At 41.5% G+C, this 23660-nt stretch overlaps 1 protein-coding gene across 5 annotated transcripts in view; it reads right to left on the bottom strand.

Moving 5' to 3' along the window:
* Window positions 1-10120: 10120 nt before the first annotated feature.
* NEK10 (NIMA related kinase 10) overlaps window positions 10121-23660 on the bottom strand; it is a 514569-nt gene continuing 501029 nt past the window's right edge. For all 5 annotated transcript variants that reach the window (XM_033930152.1, XM_033930153.1, XM_033930155.1 and 2 more), the window contains one exon: window positions 10121-11353. In XM_033930152.1, coding sequence (XP_033786043.1) covers window positions 11308-11353 — 46 coding nt within the window. In that variant the 3' untranslated portion in view covers window positions 10121-11307. The remainder of the gene's footprint in view (window positions 11354-23660) is intronic.

Below are 23660 nucleotides of genomic sequence, written 5' to 3'. Positions count from 1 at the left end.
GCGGGCAGGCAGGCAGGCTTTCAAGGGGGAGGGGGGTGACAGGCAGGCAGGCAGGCCTTCAAGGGGCGACAGGCCTTCAAGGGGGGGAACAGGCAGGCCTTCAAGGGGGGAGGCAGGCCTTCAAGGGGGGGACATGCCTTCGGGGGGGTGTGCAGACCTTCAAGGGGGAGGGAGAGGCCTTCAAGGGGGGGCAGGCAGGCCTTCAAGGGGGGGCAGGCAGCCTTCAAGGGGGGGACAGGTCTACAAGGGGGTGGGACAGGCCTTCAAGGGGGGGACAGGCCTTCGGAGGGGGGTGCAGGCCTTCAGGGGGGAGCAGGCCTTCGGGGGGGGTGCAGGACTTCGGGGGGTGCAGACCTTCAACGGGGTGCAGGCCTTCAAGGGGGGGGACAGGCCTTCAAGGGGGGGACAGGCCTACAAGGGGGTGGAACAGGCCTTCAAGGGGGTGCAGGCCTTCAGGGGGTGTGCAGGCCTTCAGGGGGATGCTGGCCTTCGGGGGGGGGTGCAGACCTTCAAGGGGGTGCAGGCCTTCAAGGGGGGGGGGACAGGCAGGCAGGCCTACAAGGGGGGACAGGCCTATAAGGGGGAGACAGGCAGGCAGGCCTTCAAGGGGGGGGGACAGGCCTACAAGGGGGTGGGACAGGCCTTCAAGGGGGGTGAAGGCCTTTAAGGGGGGGACAGGCCTTTGGGGGGGGACCCTGGTTTAGAAGTACACGGAGGGAAGGGGGTGTTCAAAGAGACGTGCATATGCCAAACTTTGGGGGGGAGGATGAAATAATGGGTCTGAAAATAGAGGAGAGGGAGAGAGATGATGGACCATGGGATTTAGGGAGGGAAGGAACAGAAAGGGAGGGAAATTGGACACAAGGGATGGTGTGGAGGAGTGATAGAGATACTGGATAGGAGGGTAATTGGGAAAAGAAAGGGAGAGATGGTGGACTCTGGGGTGGTGGGGAAGGAAGGAGAGATGCCGGATGAAAGGGTAGTTAAGAAAAGGTGGATCTGTGGAGGGAGATGAAAAAAAGGAAAGATACCAGACTTCCTGGGGAGGGAAGGGAAATGGAAAGGAAGGACAGAGTTGGCAGATGGATGGTTAGCATGCAGAAAGAAGAAAGAAGGAAACCCTGGCAAGCAAGTTATCAGAAGAAAACCAGAGCCTTGGACCAACAAGATTTGAAATATAACCAGACAACAAAAGGTAGAAAAATTAATTTTATTTTCTGTTTTGTGATTATAATATGTCAGATTTGAAATGTGTATCCTGCCAGAGCTGGTGTTGGACTGCAAACGTGAGCTAGGATTTAACAGAGAGAGGAAAAGTCCTTTTTGTTTCTTTATTTTATTTACACCATAGCGCCATTGTGGTTAGGAGAAGCCAAAGGGCTTGAAAAAGCTATAAAACCCACCAGGAGTTTTGAAAAAAATCACCCAACTGGGCAGGAAAATCGAATTGAAAAACCAATTCAATAGGCTGAATCGAATCAAAATTTTTTTTCCTGAATCTGGCAGCATTAGTTTGGGCTACTGTCTTAGACTTTAGGACCTGGGATTGGGTAGAAATTGCATCCTCAGTACTTTATAATGCAAGTGAAACGAGGATTTGGTCAGACTTTTGAAGGGTCTGCAGAAAAAAAATATTGTATAGGCCGGGGACATGAGACAGCAGGAAATGGGAACTTTTCGTCCTTCTATTTTTGTGAATGGAAAGGCTGAGGATGTCAGAGAGTTCAGTTAAAATATGTGCTTTATAAGAAAATATAATAACGTGTTTTATAAAGTTTATAGCATAGCTGGCCTACCCAGTGAGGTGTTCCTAGTGGTGGTGGTGGCAGCGTGTCAATGTGTTGAGAGGAAGAGATGGTCTGGGAAATTCTGCTGAGCAAACTCCGGGCCCATTTCCACCCCCCAGTTAGTCCACTCCACTCAACTGGTTCACACACTGAGTGGGTCTTTGGGTGTTGTTTTGGGATCTCTTCCAGTGGTTTATCAGTATCTCCTTCTGGTCCAAGGAAGGAAACTTTGTTATCCTTAGCATTGACCTACAGAATATGTTTGTAACAGCGCTGCTTGTGTGGCATTAGGCTATGTAGTGATCGAAAGAAAAAAACAGACCTTTGCACATTTTTGCACTATATGGTGGGTGTATGAGGAGATTCACATTTCCTGCACAGCTAAGTCCATGTGAAGTTACCTTGTGCTGTATTTGACATCTAGCAAGGTCTCTGTTTGAAAGGAAAGATCTAAACTTAAAAATGAAGTGGCCAGAAGTTATGATAAAAGCAGATAGTGTAGCTGGTTTTAAGAAAGATTTGGACAAATTCCTGGAGGAAAAGTCCATAATCTGTTATTAAGATAGCATGTCGGTAGCATGGAATGTTGCTACTCTTTGGGTTTTGACCAGGTATTAGTGTCCTGGATTGGCTACCATGAGAATGGGCTACTGGGCATGATGGACCATTGGTCTGACCCAGTTAGGCTATTCTTATCTTATGTTCTCATCTGTAGGGGCCTTTGTTTTCACTTCTTATTTTAATGTATTTTTTTTCTGGGAACTTATCAGTGTTTTTTATAATGGGAACAAAAATGGAAGAGAATTAATGTGTGTGGGATGAGGGGGTAACTAATTTCTTCAGCTAAATAATTCAATCCACTTCAAACAGACATAGGAGAACTCACGCACCATTCACACACCCTCCAACCAAAAACGTCAAAAGAAAAAAACTGTTCGACAACCTCCTAGCCATTCGAGCTGCAACACTCGACCCCCAACTCTACAACCAATTGACATTGACCACAGACTGCAAAACCTTCAAAAAGAAATAAAAACCCTTCTATTCAAAAAACACATAAAACCGAACTAACACAATCAGAACTGTCCCAAGCATCACCTGCAACTGCTCCATAAGTACTTCTGATGTCATGACAATTCAGACATAATTTATGTTATGTTATGTTTGGAATATAAGAAAATTTTCACTGCCTGTTTCTATTCTGACCATTTATTCCGTTTCATGGTCATTACAAAAAATATTTTTTTACATTGGGGGGGGGTGTCAAAAAATGATGGGCCCCGGGTGCCACATACCCTAGGTACGCCTCTGTCTATGGCTCCCATGAATTATCACGAATCATGAGAATTTGCGGGAGTCAGTCAAAGAAGCCGCTGAGCAGGAGCACCAAAGCGCGCTCCCGCTCATTTCCACTTAGCGGCAGAAGAAATTTGCCATGATCAACCGGGTGAACAGCAGAGCAGGAGCCTGAAAGCTCACTCCTGCCCACTTTACCTCTGGACCACCAGGAATTAAGTGGCAATTTAAAAGTGGCATTTGGGGGGAGGCCACAGCCCCTGTTCCCCCCCTCCCGTTCCGACACCTATGTAAACATCTGTGACCTGGTCTGTCCTCAGCTACATACAAATAAGATTTGTGTTGTTTTTTTATTCCTTTTTTATTCTATTTTTGAGAGCTCCTTCCTCTACTAGTCCTGCTGTGCTGTTGGAGTACCCTTTTATTTTCTCTTTTGTGATATTATATATTGTCAGGTTTTTTTTTTTTGAGCACTTGGTGATGAATTTTTCAAAGTGCTCCTTTTTTCTGACATATTGAGCAAATGATATGATTCTGTGTTCTAGTGTAGCATAGTTCGTTTAGACAGCTAAGGCAGCCATCTATGCTTGTTGAGTCTATGAGGCTGCTTTGATTAATTTTTCAATATATAGGTGGCTCCTGCAGCAGAGACAGGTTCTAATATTGCAACATTATTTTCACACTATATTTGTTAATCAATTTTGCTCCTACAAGCTAATGCATGATTGCTGCAGGATTTGTGTCTGTACTTTATAAAATTTTGTAGGCATATATGTCTGCAAAAAAATAGCTCCAAATTAGGCTCATTCCTGATTACCGTACGTAACCTAGCTGCCTAATTTGGGGCCATTTAATGCAGAAAGACACAAAGGTGCCTATGAAACTGGAGGATAAATTTATAACAGGGGGCTCCTACACAGGTACTATTTTATATAGAAAAGTAAGTGCCTTATTTTTATTATAATATATTAGCAGAATTTGCCTAACAAGTGTCTACATTGCAGCCCTAGATCTGGTATAAATGTTCCCACTAGAATGACATGGTGACAAAATTCATCAACGTTCCCATCCCTGTATATAACTGTGGGAAACAATCCCTTGCCATTCTTTAGTGCCTATCTCAACCTCAGTTCTTCTACACCAGCATTCTTCAATGCAAGGCTTGAGGGTCAGTGGTTATGCCCATTCATACTCTGATTCTTCCCTCTCTACTTAAAAAATGACATGGAGATGGTTTCCTGCGGTTATCCATGGGGATGGGAATGGTGATGAATTTTGTCACCGTATCATTCTCTAGTTCCCACCTAGTATTTTGCAAGTCCACCCATGTCCATGCTCTAAAGTACACACCCTGTTTGAAAAGCACACACTTTTACACAGGTAAGTATTTTACAAGAAGTCATTACTGTACAGATTCTGTAAACAGCATCGTTATTGGTGGCTGCCTAAAAAATGGCCACCGATTGCATGTCACTAATAGAATCATGGCTACGAGAAAGGTAGGCACCGGAAATGTAGGCCAGACTTTTAAAGGCCTACATTTCCAGTGCCTAGCCTTCACGAGATTTGTGCCTATGGGGGCACCTTACGACACCAGTGACATTTCTGGCATTAACCTTGTCTACAGTGGCACCTCCATGGGCAGAATAATAGTGATCTTTTTGGAGACACCCTTGGGCGCTTTGATTTTTTTAAATTTAGTATAAATTGTTTCTTAATTGGCAAAGCCAATTAGTGTACCAATTAAACCGATTAAGTTAGGTAGGGCGCCTAATTTAAGATTAAGATTAAGATAGGGCGCCTACTGGGCCAATTTTAGAATTGGGCCCTATGTGAATATATGGCCACATGAGTAGGAATTGAGTACTTTATAAACCCCCCTTTTATCAAGCTGCACTAGAGGTAAGTGCTCTAATACTCATAGAAATTCTATGAGTGTCAGAACATTTACCACACCAGCTTGTGTTACAAACCTCTAGCACAGCTTGATAAAAGAGGCACAAAATTATTTCCTTAGGGAGTACAATATGTTAATAAATAGCAACTGATGTGATATATTTCAGGTCACAAAGGGACCTATATTCAAAAGAAATTATAAGAGGTATCTTCAAAGAGTACTTTTATTTTTTTTTAACACTATGAGGTACATAATCGAAATGAAAATATGTCTAAAAACCCACCTAAATTGGCACTTGGATGATCAAAAAGACAGGTCGTCCAAGTACCGATAATCAAAATGGGTTTTAAAAGTATCAAGAGGTAGCTTAGGCCTTTTGACTGCTGTTGTGCACCCATAGCGAAAAGGGGCATTTTTAGAGGAGTCGTTAGGGTGGCAAATGGGTGGGATGTAGGCCAACCAAACTTAGTCATCCTCCAATGATAATCAAAAGTTTGATGAGGTTTACCATGATCAGTTTAGCAACTCAGGCAACCGGTCGACTCCCCCCCCCTGAAGACTACCAGCAGGAGGGATGCCCAGTCCCTGCTGCCCACATCTGCCGTGACACACCCCTTCACCTGCAATGATCATGGCAGGAGGGATGCCCAGTCCCTCATGCTAGAACCTGCCACGATCCCCCCGCTATGATTGCCGACAAGAGAGATGCCCAATCTCTCCTGCTAGACACCCTCTCCCCAAACCCCTGAAAGTTCACCGGCAGGAGAAATGTCCAATCTCTCCTGCCAACGCTCCTACCCCCGCAATGATTGCCAGCAGGAGAGATGGTCAATCTCTCCTGCTGACACCCCCCACCCACCCTAAAAGTTTGCCAGCAAAAGCAATACCCAGTCCCTCCTGCCAGACACTCCCACCTCCACCCCAGACCCCCCCCAAGCCCACCTACATCCCCTAACCTTTTTTAGATGGTTGGACCGATGGGTTCTTGCTGTGTCTGGCCAGCAGGCCCGCCTTCACTGGAATTGCAGGCCTGCCCCTTTCCCGTGCATCTTGGGATGCACCGGGGAGGGGCCTAAGGCCCTGATTGACCTAGGCATTTAAGACCCCTCCTGTAGGAGGAGCCTTAGGCTCCTGGGCCAACTGGAATCTTAGGCCCATCTCCCAGTGCATTTGAAGATGTGCTGGGAGTAGCCTAAGATTCCCATTGGCCAGATCCCCTAGGCCCCTCCTATGGGGGGGAGGTTTCACAGCGGGTGCAGGTAGGAGGGACTGGGCATCTCTCCTACCATGATCACTGCGGGGGGAGCGATTCCACAATTTTCTAACCGGCGCTTATGATAGATGCCGGTTAGAGAATCGTGGTTTAAAGCAAAGGACTGGTCCCTCCCCCGCCTAAAAGGTCTTGGGTCTTGTTTTGGGCGTTTGGGACTTGGCCAAATTTTTGTTTAGGAATAGGGCTTAAAGACAGATGTAATGATTTTCTGGGCAATTAAACACCTGAACGTACAGGTAGGGCATTCTCAAAAAAAACCCCACATTTTGGACGTTTTTATAGGAGAAAGGACATTTCCCTGCCACAAAGGAACTTAGACGTTTTCTTCTATTATGCCCCTCCACTTATTAAATATCTCAAAAGCAAATTACTCATACATCACTACCTGCAAGGTGAGCCGGCTTGCCTGACTAACTAGTCACATGACATTCGACACGCCCTCTTACCTCTTCTTACCCCAATGTCCCACAAAAATATAAAAGTGTGGAAACTTTTTAAAGAACTCTCGTATTTTCACTATATTTTGGCTTCACTGGGCTGCATTAGCATTGGCCCAAAAAAATGTTTCTGGAGCCGCACAAATGCGCAAACGCTGCAGCAAGATAGAGGAGGGAGCTGGCAAGACTGTAAACACCTGGGGGCAGCAGAGGAAAACACTGCATCGCCCTCGACTAGGGGCACACAAAATACTTCACGGGGCTGCAGGTTGAACACCCCTGCTGTATATGAAGAGGAAATAAGAGGAGGCAGCATGAGGGTAGGCCTAAATATATAGTCTAGTCTTGGAACTGCATTCTACAGATATTCAGCGCTTTCTGCTTATATCTATTATAGCACTGAAATATGGAATAAGCAAACGTCAATATGCTGGCTGAGTATCAGGACTATAAGAATCCAAGTTTACTCAATGAAGATTGGCATATCATGGATATCAAAACAATAGCCAGCCTAAAGCCAAACCAAACTAGGTGCTAAAAACCAATTATTGCATTTACTTGACCTTAATTAGGATTTCTGTGCATAACTTGCTAAGCACTATTCTATAAAGATCCATGTATAAATATTTTAGTGCAAAACTTAAAAGTGGGTGTGGCCTGGGCGGGGCGTAGGCAGGTCAGAGCATTCACTAAAGATGCGTGGAGAATTATAGAATTTTGGGGATCCACACCTATCTTACGCCTCAGGATTTACACCAGGTTTTACTTGGTATAAATCCTGAAAGAAGTCAATAGAGAGAGTGATACGTCTGGTGAAAGCGCAAGCAGAAGAGTAAATGGTTATAAATATAAAAAAGGGAGACAAACATTTTTTCAGTATATTAGTGATAGGAGAAAAACAAAAAATGGAATTATGAGACTGAAAGAAGGTATGAACCGCAATGTGGAGAGTGATGAGGACAAAGCAAACATGCTAAACAAATACTTCTGTTCGTTATTCACAGAAAAAACATAGAGAAGGACCATGATTGGATAGCAAAGTTACATCTGAGAATGAAGTGGATACCGTACCGTTCACGGAAGAAAGTGTCTATGAATAACCTGAAAAACTGAAGATAGACAAAGCTATGGAACTGTACGGGATCTATCTCAGGATATTGAGGGAGCTCCGATGGGTTCTGGCAGGTTCTCTTAAAGATTTGTTCAATAAATCTTTAGAGATGGGAGAGGTTCTGCGGGACTGGAGAAAAGTAGATGCGGTCTCTCGTCACAAAAGAGGTTGCAGAGATGAAGCGGGAAACTACAGGCTGGTAAACCTCACTTCGGTTATTGGAAAAATAATGGAAACATTGCTGAAGGAAAGGATAGTGAAATTCTTAGAATCTAATGGATTACAAGATCCGAGGCAACATGGATAAATCATGCCAAAGGTAAATCATGCCAAACGAATCTGATTGAATTCTTTGACTGGGTGAACAGAGAATTGGATCAAAGATGTAATTTACTTCAGCAAAGCCTTTGACACGGTTCCTCATATGAGGCTTTTAAACGCCATGGTCTGAAGTTAGGGCTCAAAGTAGTGAACTGGATTAGAAGCTGGTTGATGGACAGATACCAGAGGATGGTGGTTAATGGAATTCGCTCAGAGAAGGGAAAAGTGAGTAATTGAGTGCGTCAGGGATCAGTGCTGGGACCGATTCTGTTTAATATGTTTGTGAGCGACATTGCTGAAGGGGCAGAAAGTAAGGTTAGCTCTTTCTGGATGATACCAAGATTTGTAACTGAGTGGACATCCCAGAGGGAGTGGAAAACCTGAAAAAGGATTTGCAAATGTTAGAAGAATGATCTAATGTCTGGTAACTAAAATTCAATGTAGTCACTCTATGTCTTTTAAGTTTCCTCAACTCTGGAATAATCTTCCACTCTTTTTAAGAAGTTCTGTCTCTCTATTTTTTCGTAAGTCTTTGAAAAATATCCTGTTCACTAAGCATTTTGGTAACTAACTCCTTTTCAATTTCCCTTCTCTTTAGTCATTTTTAGCCTAAACTAATTATTGTAAACCGAGACGAGCTTTCCTGGATTGAAGTCTCAGTTTATAAAGCCAAGGATTGGATTAGAGTGATGCATTTGGGGGTACAAATCCGAGAGAACCATATGTGCTAGGAGGTGAGAGGCTGATAAGCACTGACGGAGACAGGGACCTTGGGGTGATTGTGTCTGAGGATCTAAAGGCATCTTAACAATGTGATAAGGCGGAGGTTTTAGCCAGAAAGATGTTAGGCTGTATAGAAAGAGGCTGTACTTGGAGTATTGTGTTCAGTTTTGGAGGTCGTATCTGGTGAAGGATATAAAAAGACTTGAAGCGGTCCAGAGGAAGGTGACAAAAATGGTAAGAGGTTTGAACCAAAAGAAGTATGAGAAGAGACTGGAAGACCTTAAATATGTATGCTCTAGGAGGAACAGGGAAGATATGACACAGACGTTTAAATACTTGAAAGTTATTAATATAGAACCAAATCTTTTCCAGAGAAAATGGTAAAACTAAAGGGCATAATTTGAGGTTGCAGGGAGGAAGACTCAGGAGCAATGTTAGGAAATTTTTTTTCACGGAGAGGGTGGTAGATGCCTGGAATTCCCTCCTAAGGGAAGTGGTGGAGAGGAAAATGGTGATGGATTTCAAAAAAGCTTGGGATAAACATAGAGGATCTCTAATTAGAAAATAAAGGATGTAAATTAAAGAACTAAGGCCAGTACTGGACAAACTTGAACAGTCTGAGTCCCATAAGTGATGATTTGGTGTAGGATGGGCTGGTGAGGGCATCGATGGGAACTCCACTAACTTGGAACATGAGGATGTTACTGGCCAGACTTTAAGGTAGATATCCTGCAAACAGGATGGTTGGATAGGCTGGAGACTTCAGCATTTAGAACCTAGGACAATACCAGGTGGACTTTTTAAAGTCTATGACCCAGAAATAGCAAAGAAGAGACAAGTTAAATTAATCATGTATTTAATGGGCAGACTGGATGGACCGTTTAGGTCTTTATCTGCCGTCCTTTACTATGTTACTAAAACAGATACCTCACAACAGAGTTCTATAATTAAAATGAGGCCAGCATCAGGAGGGGCACTTGTTCTGGTTTTCTGAGGGACATTAGATCAAGTTAGTCACTGTGAGCTTCAGCCTTGTATTTCATCAAGAACATATGAGAAGACACAAGGAAAACTGTAATTAGTATTAGCAGCAAACATGAGGATATCATCCATTATAACACTTTCCCAAAGTCACCACCAAGTTTTAACATTTCATAATGCACACATGCTCGCATGACAAATAGATGTGACCTCTCATCTGAGATGGATTTCCTGTGCTGACACAGATCAGGTGCATCTTATAAAAAGGAAATTCTACACAGTTGGATAGCAGCAATCCATCATCTTCATTTATTTACTTCAAGATAAATATATGTAAACATACTGTATATTTGACTATTTTCCATTCAAATCATCAATTAAAAACCATACTTTTTATTCTAGATCTGTACAGGCTTGAAAAGTATTTTCTATTTACACTGGAAGATATTATAAACATTAAATAGCCCTATTTACTATGGTAAGCTAAGATTTTGCATCTAATGTGTTAACTATAAAAGTTAAGGTACATTGAGGCAAAGTTCACTATTGCACATTAATAACATAGCAGATAATGCAGAATGCAACTGGGTATACCTCTTGCAGTTTATGCATGGTAATGACCTGAGCATTAATTGCAAGGCACATTTCCTGCCCTTTTCATGCCACACAATGGTGATTCCAGCTTTAGCTATTTAACACAGCAATTGGTGCATGTTAATAGTTAATGTTCTGCATTGACTGCTAATTTGGTTCCATACTGATAGTGCTTATTAATTCCCACATTGAACAATTAGTGCAACTTTGCAAATAGGCCCATAATGTTATCTGTAGAGCAATGCGGTTCCATTAGAGTCGGTCTAATGGTTAAGTCACAATTTTTCAGTACATTCCTGTTCTGGATCACAGTTTTGAAATCTGAATGTTACACTGTAAATATCAATCCAGATTTTTATAAACCCTTGTAACAACATCTTACATATTTTATTTTCTTGGGCTGATTTTTAGATTGTGATATTCTGACCATGGATTTTAATACACAACTGTGAATTACGTTGAACATTACCCACCTTGGGACCTGCCCCTATGCTTATAAATCATCATAGTAAACTAAGCAATATTATATTCTTTGCCTGTTTTCTAATCACTTTCTTGTTGTTCTGTATAAGAGTGCTACTCCCAACAGCTCAACTTTGGGTAATACATTTACAATTATAAAATATAAACTTGGTACAGAAATATATAGATTTTTGAAAATGTCCTTGCAGGTCTCCACTCTCTGCTCTCATCTAAGGTTTCTTTGCTGAGAGCTTATAGAATCCTTAAAGTATTCTAGCCTTCAGAACTCCTGGAAATAACCATTCATTTTTGGTTTTTAAATAGTGTTCCCTTTGATTATCCCATAAACATTGGTTTAAGCATAGGCAGTTTGATCTTGAGATCTTTGAGAGCAAGCATTCTTTTGTTTGAAACCAAGGCTATTATCATTTGGTTGGATAGTTCTTAATTCCCCAGGGATAGGAATGGTACCTAGAAGAATAAGATACTGCAGTTAATACTACATTAAACTGACTTTCCAAACTGATACATCAAATACATAAAAGTCAAACACTATCTCAGCACCGAAGGAGATAACTACGAAATAATCAGACAACAGCATAAGGTTTCATAAAATACTGTGAAGTAATGAGCTGTGATCAAGTTTGCATCAGTTGAGCAGGTAGAACGTAATCTTTCACATCAATGCTTTAATTACATTTTGCAGACGGACAGATTGTTGTCAATTTCTAATATTTAGCTACAGGCTATAGTATGGTGAAATTGGTTTTCCACATGTTTATTTTTTCTTTAAATGGTGACCACCTTATTCCCTGGCTCTAATAATGCACATTATGTTAAACAAGCAAAGATAAAGCCTGATTTTGCATAGAAGTCAAGACAATCACAGTTTCACCTGTATTTTACCAGTCTCTTGAATGTAAAATCCTGTTTAAAACAGGTATAAAGACACCAGAAATACAGTACATGCATATTTGCAGGAATGTCCAGTGAGAACAGCCATTTTAAGAAGATAAGTGCTAAAAAAAAATGAGCAGCATCGCACAGGATTTTATTCATGTAAATGTGGGTAAATACATGTGTGCATGCCCACCTCACAATATATGTGCATCTGCTGGCACTTCAAAGATACAATTCTAGAGACCTGCACCTTCAAAAAAATATAAACCAGGGGTGTCCAACATTTTGGCTTCCCTGGACTGCATTGGCCGAAAAAAATGTTTCTGGGGCTGCACAAATGCGCAAATGCTGCAGCAAGACAGAGGAGGGAGCCAGCAAGACGGTAAACACCCGGGGGCAGCAGAGGACAACACTGCATCGCCCTCAAATGGGGCCGCACAAAATACTTCATGGGGCTACATGCGGATCTTGGGCTACAGGTTGGACACCCCTGATATAAACAGAACGGAGTGGGTCTAGAGCAGACATGTCAAACTCTGGCCCAAGGTGTAATATAATTTGGCCCACCAGATAATTATCAATTTGCACTTAAGCTGGCCCACTGGCAGACATTTTTGTTACCCAATCAGGTACAAGTACCACATCAGCTGTAGGTTCACACAGCTTCCCGGTCTCACATTACAGCAGCCTGCAGAGGATCACTGGTCGGCTGCAGTGATCCTAGCAGGCTGCCGTAGCCTCAGCAATATGTTCCCTCTGCCGTGGTCCCATTCGTCAGAGGAGTGGCAGGACAGCAGCAGAGGGAACATGCTGCGGAGGCTAACGGCAACCTGCTAGCATCGCTTCAGCTGACCAGTGATCCTCTGCAGGCTGCTGTGAGAGTGAGAATCCAGGGTGAAGGGAGGGAAGGAAAAGAGGGCTAAATTTCAGGCCAAAAGGAAAGATGCCAGACCTCCGGGGGAGGGAAGGGAAACGGAAGAGAAGAAGAAAGGAGGAGACCCTGGCATGCAAGTTATCAGAAGACAATCAGAGCCTAGGACCACAACATGATTTGAATAATGACCAAACAAAAGGTAGAAAAAATAATTTTATTTTCCGTTTTGTGATTACAATATGTCAGATTTGAAATGTGCATCCTGTCAGAGCTGGTTTTAGATAGCAGGCATAAATTAGGATCTAAAAGAGATAGGAAAAGTCTTTTTTATTTATTTTGTTTACATCACAGAGCTGGCGTGGGGTTGGAGAGGTTGTAACCCTATACTTCTACTAAGACTATGGGGTCCTTTTATTAAGGTGCACATTTAGCGCACTAAATTGGTTAGCGTACCTTAATAAAAGGACCCCCTAAGTATCTTAATAAAAAATTTGGCCCACAATTTAGCCTATGTTTTAGATTGCGTTTGACACCCATGATCTAGAGGAAGGCTACTAAAATAGTTGGTGGTCTTCATCATAAGATGAATGGGAGTAGACAAAGATTTCAATATGTACTGTATACTTTGGAGGACAGGTAGGAGAAGGGAGATATGATAGAGATGTTTATATACTTACATGCCATAAATGTTCATGAGGCAAATCTTTCATTTGAAAGAAAGCTCCAGAATGAGAGGTGATAGGCTCAGGAGAAATCTAAGGAAATACCATACTTTTTTTTACTGAAAGGATGGTAGATGCATGGAATAGGGTCCCAGTAGAGGTGGTGGAGACAAAGACTGTCTCTGAATTCAAGAGCTTGGGATAGGCACAAGGGATCTCTTAGGGAGAGGAGGAGATAGTGGATGCTGAAGATGGGCAGACTGGATGGACCATTTGGCCTTTATCTGCCATTATGTTTCTATATGTGTCTAAGTGCTGGATTTCACAGAGCGTCACAAACAAGAGGAGCCAGTTTAGTCCTATGACATAATTCATTGTTTTTGAATTTGTGTTAGACAATACTGGGAAAAGTACAATGGCTTTTCAATCACTGCTAGAGACCCTAGGTCTGAATGGTGCTTCATAGTAGGTGCAAATGCTAATGAAGAATTTAAAAACAAATTGTGTATTTTCCTTTGGAAAATGGGAACACCCCCCCCCCCCTATATTTTGGACTGGCCAAATAGCATCCAAAATGCACCCTTTTCACAATGAAATATCCTATGGTTTCTACCTGTGTAAATAGTGCAGTCGGCATTACAGAATTGAAACGCTTCTTCTGAAGCAACCCCTACCATATCCTAGTGTACCAAGCCCCTCTCTTTCTCTTCCCTCCCTTTTATGATTTTATTTTCTCATTGTATTTAATCTCTTTCCATTTCCCACTTAATCCTTTTGGTATCAGTAAGTCTGCATGTTTTTTCGCCTCCTCTTTTATTTTTAACTTTTTTATTTTTAATAATATTTGGTAATTGTAAACCGTTTAGGTAAGATAAATGGTATATCAAAGATTAAATAAACTTGGAAACTTAGTGACACTGCAAAATTGGGAAGCCTTTTAACATAACCTTCTACATCAGGGGTCTCAAAGTCTCTCTTTGAGGGCCGCAATCCAGTCGGGTTTTCAGGATTTCCCCAATGAATATGCATGAGATCTATGTACATGCACTGCTTTCAATGCATATTCATTGGGGAAATCCTGAAAACCCGACTGGATTGCAGCCCTCAAAGAGGGACTTTGAGATCCCTGTTCTACCTCATTTTGGAATTATTGTTTGGAATTTTAAGGGATCATTTTGAGGCAATTAAGGGCTGATTCTATAAGTGGCGCCTAGAAAAATGGCATCTGTCACATGTCAATCATGTTCAGGCACCACTTAGAGAATTGCAACTACCAGCACCTAATGATGAACTTAGGCACTGGTAATGTAGGCCTGGGTTTTACAGGCACCTAGGTTCATCAAAGAATTGCACCTGGCGGTGCTTAGTGACACCTAAGGCCAATTCCATCCCAAAACATACCTCCTTAGGCATGTGGCATCATTAAGCAGCACTAGATAACTGGGTGCAGGGCGCCTAGTGGTGCTAGGGTTTTTTAAACTGTTTTTTTAAATCAGCTTTTAATGACATGATCGATTATTGCACCACTTAAAGCCGTTTAAAACAATTACGATAGGCGCCAGCAGGCGCGATCTAAGTGCCTAACTTTGGGCGGCCCTTACAGAATTTCCTGTTAGCACTTTCCCATGGTCAGAAAAATATGAGTTTAGTTGTGTACTTGGGTTGAAAAACATGTTGCAGCTTTTTAGATAGATTCCAAATACTGTAGTTTCCATTCAGTGACTCAAAACAGAACTTTCCAGCCCTAACCTCTTCTTCCAACCCCAGTGTCCCCCTCCATTTTTTTTGTGGCACACCCCCTTAGGGCACATTACTGGTGCGCTGAAAATTTGTACTTGCTGGTCCTGGAGGTGGCATGTGACTTCAAGCACCGCCGCCCACTGTCTCATGTTGTTGTCTCTCAGGGTCCCAGTAGGTGCCTTCTCCACTGGGGCACTGGCATGCTGAAAATTTGTACTTGCTCGTCCCGGCGGCTGTGTGTTTCGTCAAGCGCCACCATCCACTACCTTGCACTGATGTGTCTCAGGGTCCTGGTTGGTGCCTTCTCCTGGCTTGTTTTATTACAGATGCACATGGCTCAGTGCCAGCAAGCATGGCTCTTTTCAGTGGTGCTGTGAGAATAGATGGCAGAATGGTGGAGCAGAGGTCTGTTGTCTCATCTTGAACCTCATCTCCTAGGGCAGGGCCAGAACCTCATGAGTAAGAAACTACTTCCTTATCACCACCCACTCATTCAATTTCACCCTCCTCTCTTGCAGGGCTTCTTGATACTCAGTGCCATCATTTGCTGAAGCTTCTTTTTTTACACTGAGTAAGCAGTTATTGGTTTTGCTCCAGAAGGCACACTGCACAAGAACCAATGTTTGACTGAATTTATCTCTCTTTCACCACCTTGTGTTGGCTCATCTTGCAGAGTGAAGGGTGAGAGAGATGGTACAGGCACATCTAACTCCTCTTCTGTAGCCTCCAAGTCAGCTGTCTCAGTGGCACATAATGGACTTCTGCAGATGTTTTCCTTAGATCACTCTCCAGTCTGCCCTAGTCTGGCTGCTCCCATGCTCGTCACTATCCAAAGCAAGGAAACAATTGCACATCATTAATAGTTTGAAGCCATTGGTCTCTATTCGCAACATGACCTGAAATGTGCACAGCCACTCTCTCATCTATATGTCCAGAGCTTGTGAGCCAAGAGGCGTGTACTACATAATGTTATAAAGTGCATGGTTGTGGACTCATACTTGACAATAGCACTGTTATCATGCAGTCCAATGGCTTCCCACAAAGCTGCATGCCCAGAGGTCTGGTGCCACGGATATTAAAAGGATCCTCAAGAGTGGGAGTGACCATACCAATGAGCCAGGAAAGGAGCAAGTGTAAATGCTAAATTGCAAAGAACAACACTGAATCTTCCTATTGAACTTGGTAACCCCAATGGCATTGAACCGGGAGAAAGAATGAATGATGTTAGGCTCCATGATAGGTTACTAGTTTGCATGTGAGTTGTCAAAGGGAGTTAAAAAAAGAGCTCTGTGGCCATTTTGAATGGACCGTGGAAGAAACATTCCTGATTCTATTAAAGGTCAGTACCGCTTACTGTTGAAAGATAGCCTAATTATAAAGGATTTGTACCTTGAAATCAGGGGAATATAATTAATACCAGTAGTGATAAAAAGTTTTTTTCTGCTTTTCGTAGGAGACCCTCGTGATTCAGCTGTTTCAGTTAAATATGAATTCATGTCGGGGTGAAAATGTCTCCAATTGCTAAAGCTAATCTGAATTGATTTGAATCTAATCAACAAAAGAAAAGATAAGTGTATTTAATTTAAAATTCTCTATTGCAAAAGAAAATCATTTATGAAAACTACCCATCTAATGAAGAAGTTGAAAAATTCCTTTATGAGTCAGCATTTTTGCTAGTAAACCTTAAAGGCTATATCGTAGAAGGTTGTTTACCTATAAGAATGAGTTCTTGATTTATATTAAGGGTATATTTATATATGATATGAATTTATGAAGATTTAGATACCTGAGAGAATTTGAGTGCTAAATAAGAGTCATGGTTATACAGTACATACATGTCTAGCAGCACAGATGTCTGGCTGTAAATGGGTCAGGGTTGTTTGGGTCACTCTGGTCCAGACGGTGCCTTACTAAAGGGTTGAGCTTACACCAACATTAATCCTCTCAAGGGTTGCCTAGGAGCTAGACCTTTTGAGGTGGGAAGTCCTAAGGCCTAGCCCCCTAATTAGTGAAGGTGAGCCCCTCCCAAAGATCAGTCAAGGTACCTCTTTTCCTTCCCCTAGGGATGATCCTTCTGAATCCCTAGTTTTCTATCTCTCTTCCTTCTCTCTCTCTCGGCTTTGGGCAACTCCTTTTCCCATCACAGATTTCTTGTTTGAGACCACATATGCAAATGAGGTTCTCCAAAGGCCCCATGGGAGCTTGTTAGACTCAGCTTATCTTTGCATATAAATCTCTTCCTTCCCAGTACCTGAGTTCCATTTCACGGAATGTACACCCTGTCATACAGGCCTTGTAAATTGGCTGGATACATGTGCATAAAGGCTCTATCTGCATGCAGAAAAGGCAGAGTGCATATAGATCAGTTTTCTATAACCAGCAGCTATACACTTGTAATCATATTATATGCATATATCTGACATCTTAAAAAGGGGTTGTACATGTATATCTCACTTCCATGTAGGTTATGGACATTTCAGACTGCCCTTCTACATGTACGTTCTAAGCTAGTTTTAAACCGCAGCTGTTGCTTGCCTCAGTGATTAATGTGAGATGCCCCGATCTTGGTCCGCTCGAGTTGTTTAATGCGCTGGTGAGTATTGGCTTTAGACTTTTTCTAAACGTTTTACCAGCATATTTTATCTTTATGCTGGCAAGCTAGTTTTAAATGGCGGCCACGAGCAAGCCTCAATGATTAATGTCAGACGCTCCGATCTCAGTCAGCCTGAGTTGTTCAACATGCCAGTGAGGATTGGTTTTAGATTCTTTCTTAATGTTTTATTAGTTTATTTCATTTTGATGCTGGCAATTTTTGTTCAATATGTGATTTGTTTCTGCCTTCTCTTTCCTTTTCCAATACCCCAGTGTGCGGCTGGAACTCTGCCTTCATTTAGCGCTATTAAACGCATGGCGGTTTTGTCTTTTGCATAGGCCTTAATAGGTTAAACATTTCATTATCATGTGGATGCAGCCTTTATATAAGTTTTTATGGTGCAAGCATAAGTTTTTACCATATACGTTGGTCGTTTTTTCGGTTTATTATTTTGGTTTTTCTCTTCGGTTTTTTCCTCCGTTCTTTGGGCAGTCCTAAGCTTTTAAAACGATTCACCATACACAAAAATCACATTTTTAAAACAGCCTTTTTATAGTTTTTTATGGTGTAAGTATAAGTTTCTTTTTTGTTCCATTTTTTGTCTTCTGTTCTTTATTTTATTCTTTAGGGAAGTCAAAATATCAAAAAGTGTATTACTACCGGTATGAACAAAAATCAAATTTACAAAATCAAACCCCTACAATGGTATAATGCTTCTTTTTCCTTCTTTTTCTTTCCTTTTTTTTGTTTCTTTTTAAATTTTTCTTTCTCTCCTTTTCTTTCTTTTATATTTTTACTTGTTTGTATTTTACTTTCTTTTTTTCTTTTTCATATCTTTTTCTGTTCGTTTTTCTATTCCTCCTTTTTATCTTTTTTTCACATCCCTACCTGTCTCATCCTTTCCCTCCCTTTCTATCCCTTCCCTCCCCCCTCTCCCCCCCTTTTTTGACCCTTTTCACATCCTTCCCCTACTTTCCCCACTCCTACTCTTCCCCCCTTTTCCCCCCCTTTTTTCTTTTCTTTTTTCTTCTTTCTTTCTTCTTCCTTTTTTCTGGTTTTCTATTATCTTTTTTATATTTATCAGATTTTATTTGACAGTATATTTGGCAGTGAGTTCATTTTTGTTATGTGATTCTCAAGGTATGTTTTCATTGTATTTTGATTGTTTTTTATGAGCACTGGGTGTCCAGCTATGTTTTTATGGTATTTTTGATGATCACTGACATATACATTTATATATATATATATATATATATATATATTTATATTTGAATACCTTTTATTTTGGGTGCCTACTTACTATTTAATATTTATTGTATTAGTTGTGGTGCATGCACTTCACAGTTTTGTATGATATGTTATATGCTGTACGTTTTGCAATTAAAATTTAAATTATAATAATATATTTTTTTGGTTTACTTTTTATAGCGTATATTAAATATGTTTTATTTTATTAATTGACATCTTTGTATTTTGTCTATGTACATTCTGTCGTTCATTCATTGTACATGAATTTTAATTTTGTGTTGTACATCATCTAGTGATTTATTTGCTGTCTCATTTTTCTCAATTTTATCTATATGTACATTAAGTTATTTATACTATTTATGTATAGATATTTTTAGACTCCTGAGGCAGGCCTGGTGGCTGAAACATGTACGTGTCGAGTCATTTGAATAATTGATTGTACCATGATGATATTGGAAGAATAAAGATCTCTACACCTTCAGATGAATTTGTGGACACTTGATTAGTGCACATCATTCTTCTTTGGACAATTCCATTCCTTGTTTTTTTGTATTTTACCTGTGGTTTTGTTTTGTCCTCTGTTTTGAGCTTCCTATACAACACCGTCATATCTGAACTTCCTCCATTCAACACCAATTAAGCCTTTTTTGATGGGACCAATAACCTCTTTCCATAGAAACATATAGAAACATAGAAGATGACGGCAGAAAAGGGCTACAGCCCATCTAGTCTGCCCACTCTGCTTACCCACCCCCTGTCTATGCCCTAATGACCCAATTTTCTTATCTTGACCCTCGTAGGGATCCCACATGAGTATCCCATTTATTCTTAAAGTCTGGTACGCTGTCTGCCTCGATCAACTGCACTGGAAGCTTGTTCCAATGATCAACCACTCTCTCTGTGAAGAAATACTTTCTGGTGTCGCCATGAAATTTTCTGTTCCTGAGTTTGAGCGGGTGCCCTCTTGTGGCCGAGGGTCCCTTGAGAAAGAAAATATCATCTTCCACTTCAACACGTCCCGTGAGGTACTTAAATGTTTCGATCATGTCTCCCCTCTCCCTACGTTCCTCAAGAGTGTAGAGCTGCAATTTGTTCAGTCTCTCTTCGTACGAGAGACCCTTGAACCCCAAGATCATCTTGGTGGCCGTCCGCTGAACCGATTCAATTCTGCGCACATCTTTACTATAATGTGGCCTCCAGAATTGCACACAGTACTCCAGATGAGGTCTCACCATGGCCCTGTACAATGGCATTATGACTTCAGGCTTTCGGCTGACGAAACTTCTATTGATACAACCCAATATCTGCCTTGCCTTAGATGAAGCCTTCTCCACTTGATTGGCAGTTTTCATGTCTGCACTGATGATTACTCCTAAATCTCGTTCTGCTGAAGCCTAGTTAAAGTTTCTCTGTTCAAGAAGTACGTCCTGCATGGATTTCCGCTTCCGAGGTGCATGACCTTACATTTCTTAGCATTGAAGCCTAGCTGCCAGGTTGAGGACCAACTTTCCAATGTAAGCAGGTCCTGCACCATATAATTCTGTAAACTGCATTCACTTACTATATTACATAGTTTGGCGTCATCAGCGAATAGTGTTATTTTACCTTGAAGCCCTTGAGTCAGATCCCCTATGAATATGTTGAAAAGGAGTGGACCCAGGACCGAGCCCTGCGGCACTCCACTGGTCACCTCCGATGTTTTAGAGAGGGTACCATTAACCACCACCCTCTGAAGTCTGCCACTCAGCCAATCATTGACCCATGCAGTTAGTGTCTCTCCTAACCCCATCGATTCCATTTTGCTTAGCAGCCTGCGGTGTGGGACACTATCAAAAGCTTTACTGAAGTCCAGGTACACGACGTCCAAAGACTCTCCCAAGTCCAACTTTCTTTTTACCCAGTCAAAGAAGCTGATGAGATTGGATTGGCAGGACCTACCCTTGGTGAATCCATGCTGACTGGGATCCCGAAGATTCCCTTCATTCAAGATCGTGTCCAATTTGCTTTTAATTAGTGTTTCCATGAGTTTGCACACTATTGATGTGAGACTCACCGGTCTATAATTCGCAGCCTCTGCCCTGCAACCCTTTTTATGCAGAGGAACAACATTAGCTAATTTCCAGTCCAGTATATATATAAATAAACAAACAAACAAAATAGAGGACTAATAATAATAACAAGAATTCTTGCTGTTCTATACCGCTCTCAGAAACCTGTAATGTTCAAAACACATAAGTGTCTAGACACCACTCATACAGGTAAATGGTATCTTTCATTGAGCCGGTATTTTTATGTGCAAAGCTACAAATGTGCAAAAAGCTATATTAAAGTGCTACGTGAAATAAATAACTTTAAAAGGTATCAAAAATTCGCACTTAGCTTTTGTATGAGCTTGATTTGTAGACAATCATTGTAGTTAACAAAAAATGGCTAAACGCCCTACGGGACCCGTTTCGCCACATTGGTGTTCATTCTTTTAATAATATTCTTTTAATAACATTTTTTGTAATAACATGTTTATAGTATTTGGTTAATACAGTTAAATTCTTAACAAAGCTATGACGTATAGTTGACACATGCGCATTAATAATACATACGTCATCCCTTAGGGATGTTTAAAAAGCGCATGCGTGGCGTTTAAATTTCGCCAGCGCCATTTTTTGATATGTGTCAACCGAAATAAAATTGCACAGTGAGTACTTCCTATATAAGTTTTAGAGAGAGTTTTCTTGCATTATTGTATCACAGATATACTGATTGGTTTATGTTTTGTTTATTGTAGTTCATAAATACAAGACCCCCGAAGAAGCCCTTCATTGTGGCGAAACGGGTCCCGTAGGGCGTTTAGCCATTTTTTGTTAACTACAATGATTGTCTACAAATCAAGCTCATACAAAAGCTAAGTGCGAATTTTTGATACCTTTTAAAGTTATTTATTTCACGTAGCACTTTAATATAGCTTTTTGCACATTTGTAGCTTTGCACATAAAAATACCGGCTCAATGAAAGATACCATTTACCTGTATGAGTGGTGTCTAGACACTTATGTGTTTTGAACATTACAGGTTTCTGAGAGCGGTATAGAACAGCAAGAATTCTTGTTATTATTATTAGTCCTCTATTTTGTTTGTTTGTTTATTTAGATTTGACTAAGAGGACTTAGTCCATTTTCGTGGTTCAGTATATATATAAGCCAGGCACATATCATTGCTTATATATGTATATCTCAAACATGGGTATCTGAAGATGCCGGCAAACCATAATGGCTGTGGGTAGTGGGCCAATCAAAGCTAACACTCACAGGGATATGAATCACATGATAAATAACATGCACTGACCAGAAGCCCATTGACACAATCTTCTCTGCAACCACTCATTTGCTCTCCTCATGAAAACCCTAGGACTGTTTTTATCTATGCATATAGGGAAGCAGGGGCTAGACCAGGGGTGGGCAACGAGGGCCGCAATCCAGTCAAGTTTTCAGGATTTCCCCAATGAATATGCATGAGATCTATTTGCATACAATGGAGGCAGTGCATGCAAATAGATTTCATGCATATTCATTGGGGAAATCTTGAAAACCCGACTGCATTGCGGCCCTCATTGCCCACCCCTGGGCTAGACCTTTATGTTGAACATATGATAGTCCTGGAGGCCCCCATTGAAATCTGCTTTTAACCATATACATAGGAGGGTGGGGGGCTACTATATTCAGGTAGTATTTGATATTCAGGTTTTATTGGGGACATCCAGGACAACCTTAAACCTGAATATATTTGGAGGGGGTCTGAGGGGGAAAAGGGGGTATGAGCAGCTCTGTAAATGTCTTAGATATGATATGGTGCCTTTTGGAATATCTGCTCTAATTATGGGAATATCAGAATGCTAATAAGAGCATGATGTATTTATTGGTCATGGAAGGCCAAGTCTAACCATAGCTCACTCGTGCTGCTTTGCTGCTTTCATACATGGCATTTCTTTCTAAAGAGGTGAAAATGAGGGCTTGTGCACATGGCCTGTGTGGCTTGGTGAGGGGCATGGCAGCATTGCAGCAGCTGTCTAACGTAGACCTGGTAAGTGCAAGGTTTCACAGTAGTTTGTGCATGGCTTCCCTCTGCAACTGTGTGCATGTGTAACTTCTCAGTAATAAAGTATGCATGGGGAAAAATAGAGGATCTCTAATTAGAAAACGAAGGAAAGAACTAAGGCCAGTATTGGAGACCTGCACAGTCTGTGTCCCATATATGGTGATTCGGTATAGGATGGGCTGGGGTGGGCATCAATAGGAACTCCACTAATATGGAACATGAGGATGTTACTGGCCAGACTTTAAGGTAGATATCCTACAAACAACGGGATGGTTGGATAGGCTGGAGTGAGCTTGGATGGCAACTTCGGCATTTGGAACCTTGGACAATACCAGACTTTACAGTCTACGGCCCAGAAATATCAAAGAAGAGACAAGTTAATCTAATCATGTATTTTTTAATGTGTATAAGTTATGGGCAGACTGGATGGACCATTCAAGTCTTTATCTGCCGTCATTTACTATGCTACTATACTGTGTGATGTGTCTAGATGGGGAGAATGTGGCACAGTGGTTAAAGCTACAGCCTCAGTACCCTGGGGTTGTGGGTTCAAACCCATGTTGCTGCTTGTGACCCTGGACAAATTCACTTAATACCCCATTGCCCCAGGTACATTAGATAGATTGTGATCCCGCCGGGACAGACGGAAAAATACTTGAGTATATGAATAAAC

Source organism: Geotrypetes seraphini, chromosome 2 (genome assembly GCF_902459505.1).
Source record: "Geotrypetes seraphini chromosome 2, aGeoSer1.1, whole genome shotgun sequence".
Classification (NCBI taxonomy): Eukaryota; Metazoa; Chordata; class Amphibia; order Gymnophiona; family Dermophiidae; genus Geotrypetes; species Geotrypetes seraphini.
The sequence above is the reverse complement of the archived record's forward strand: the minus strand, read 5'-3'. Positions and strand labels throughout refer to the sequence as shown.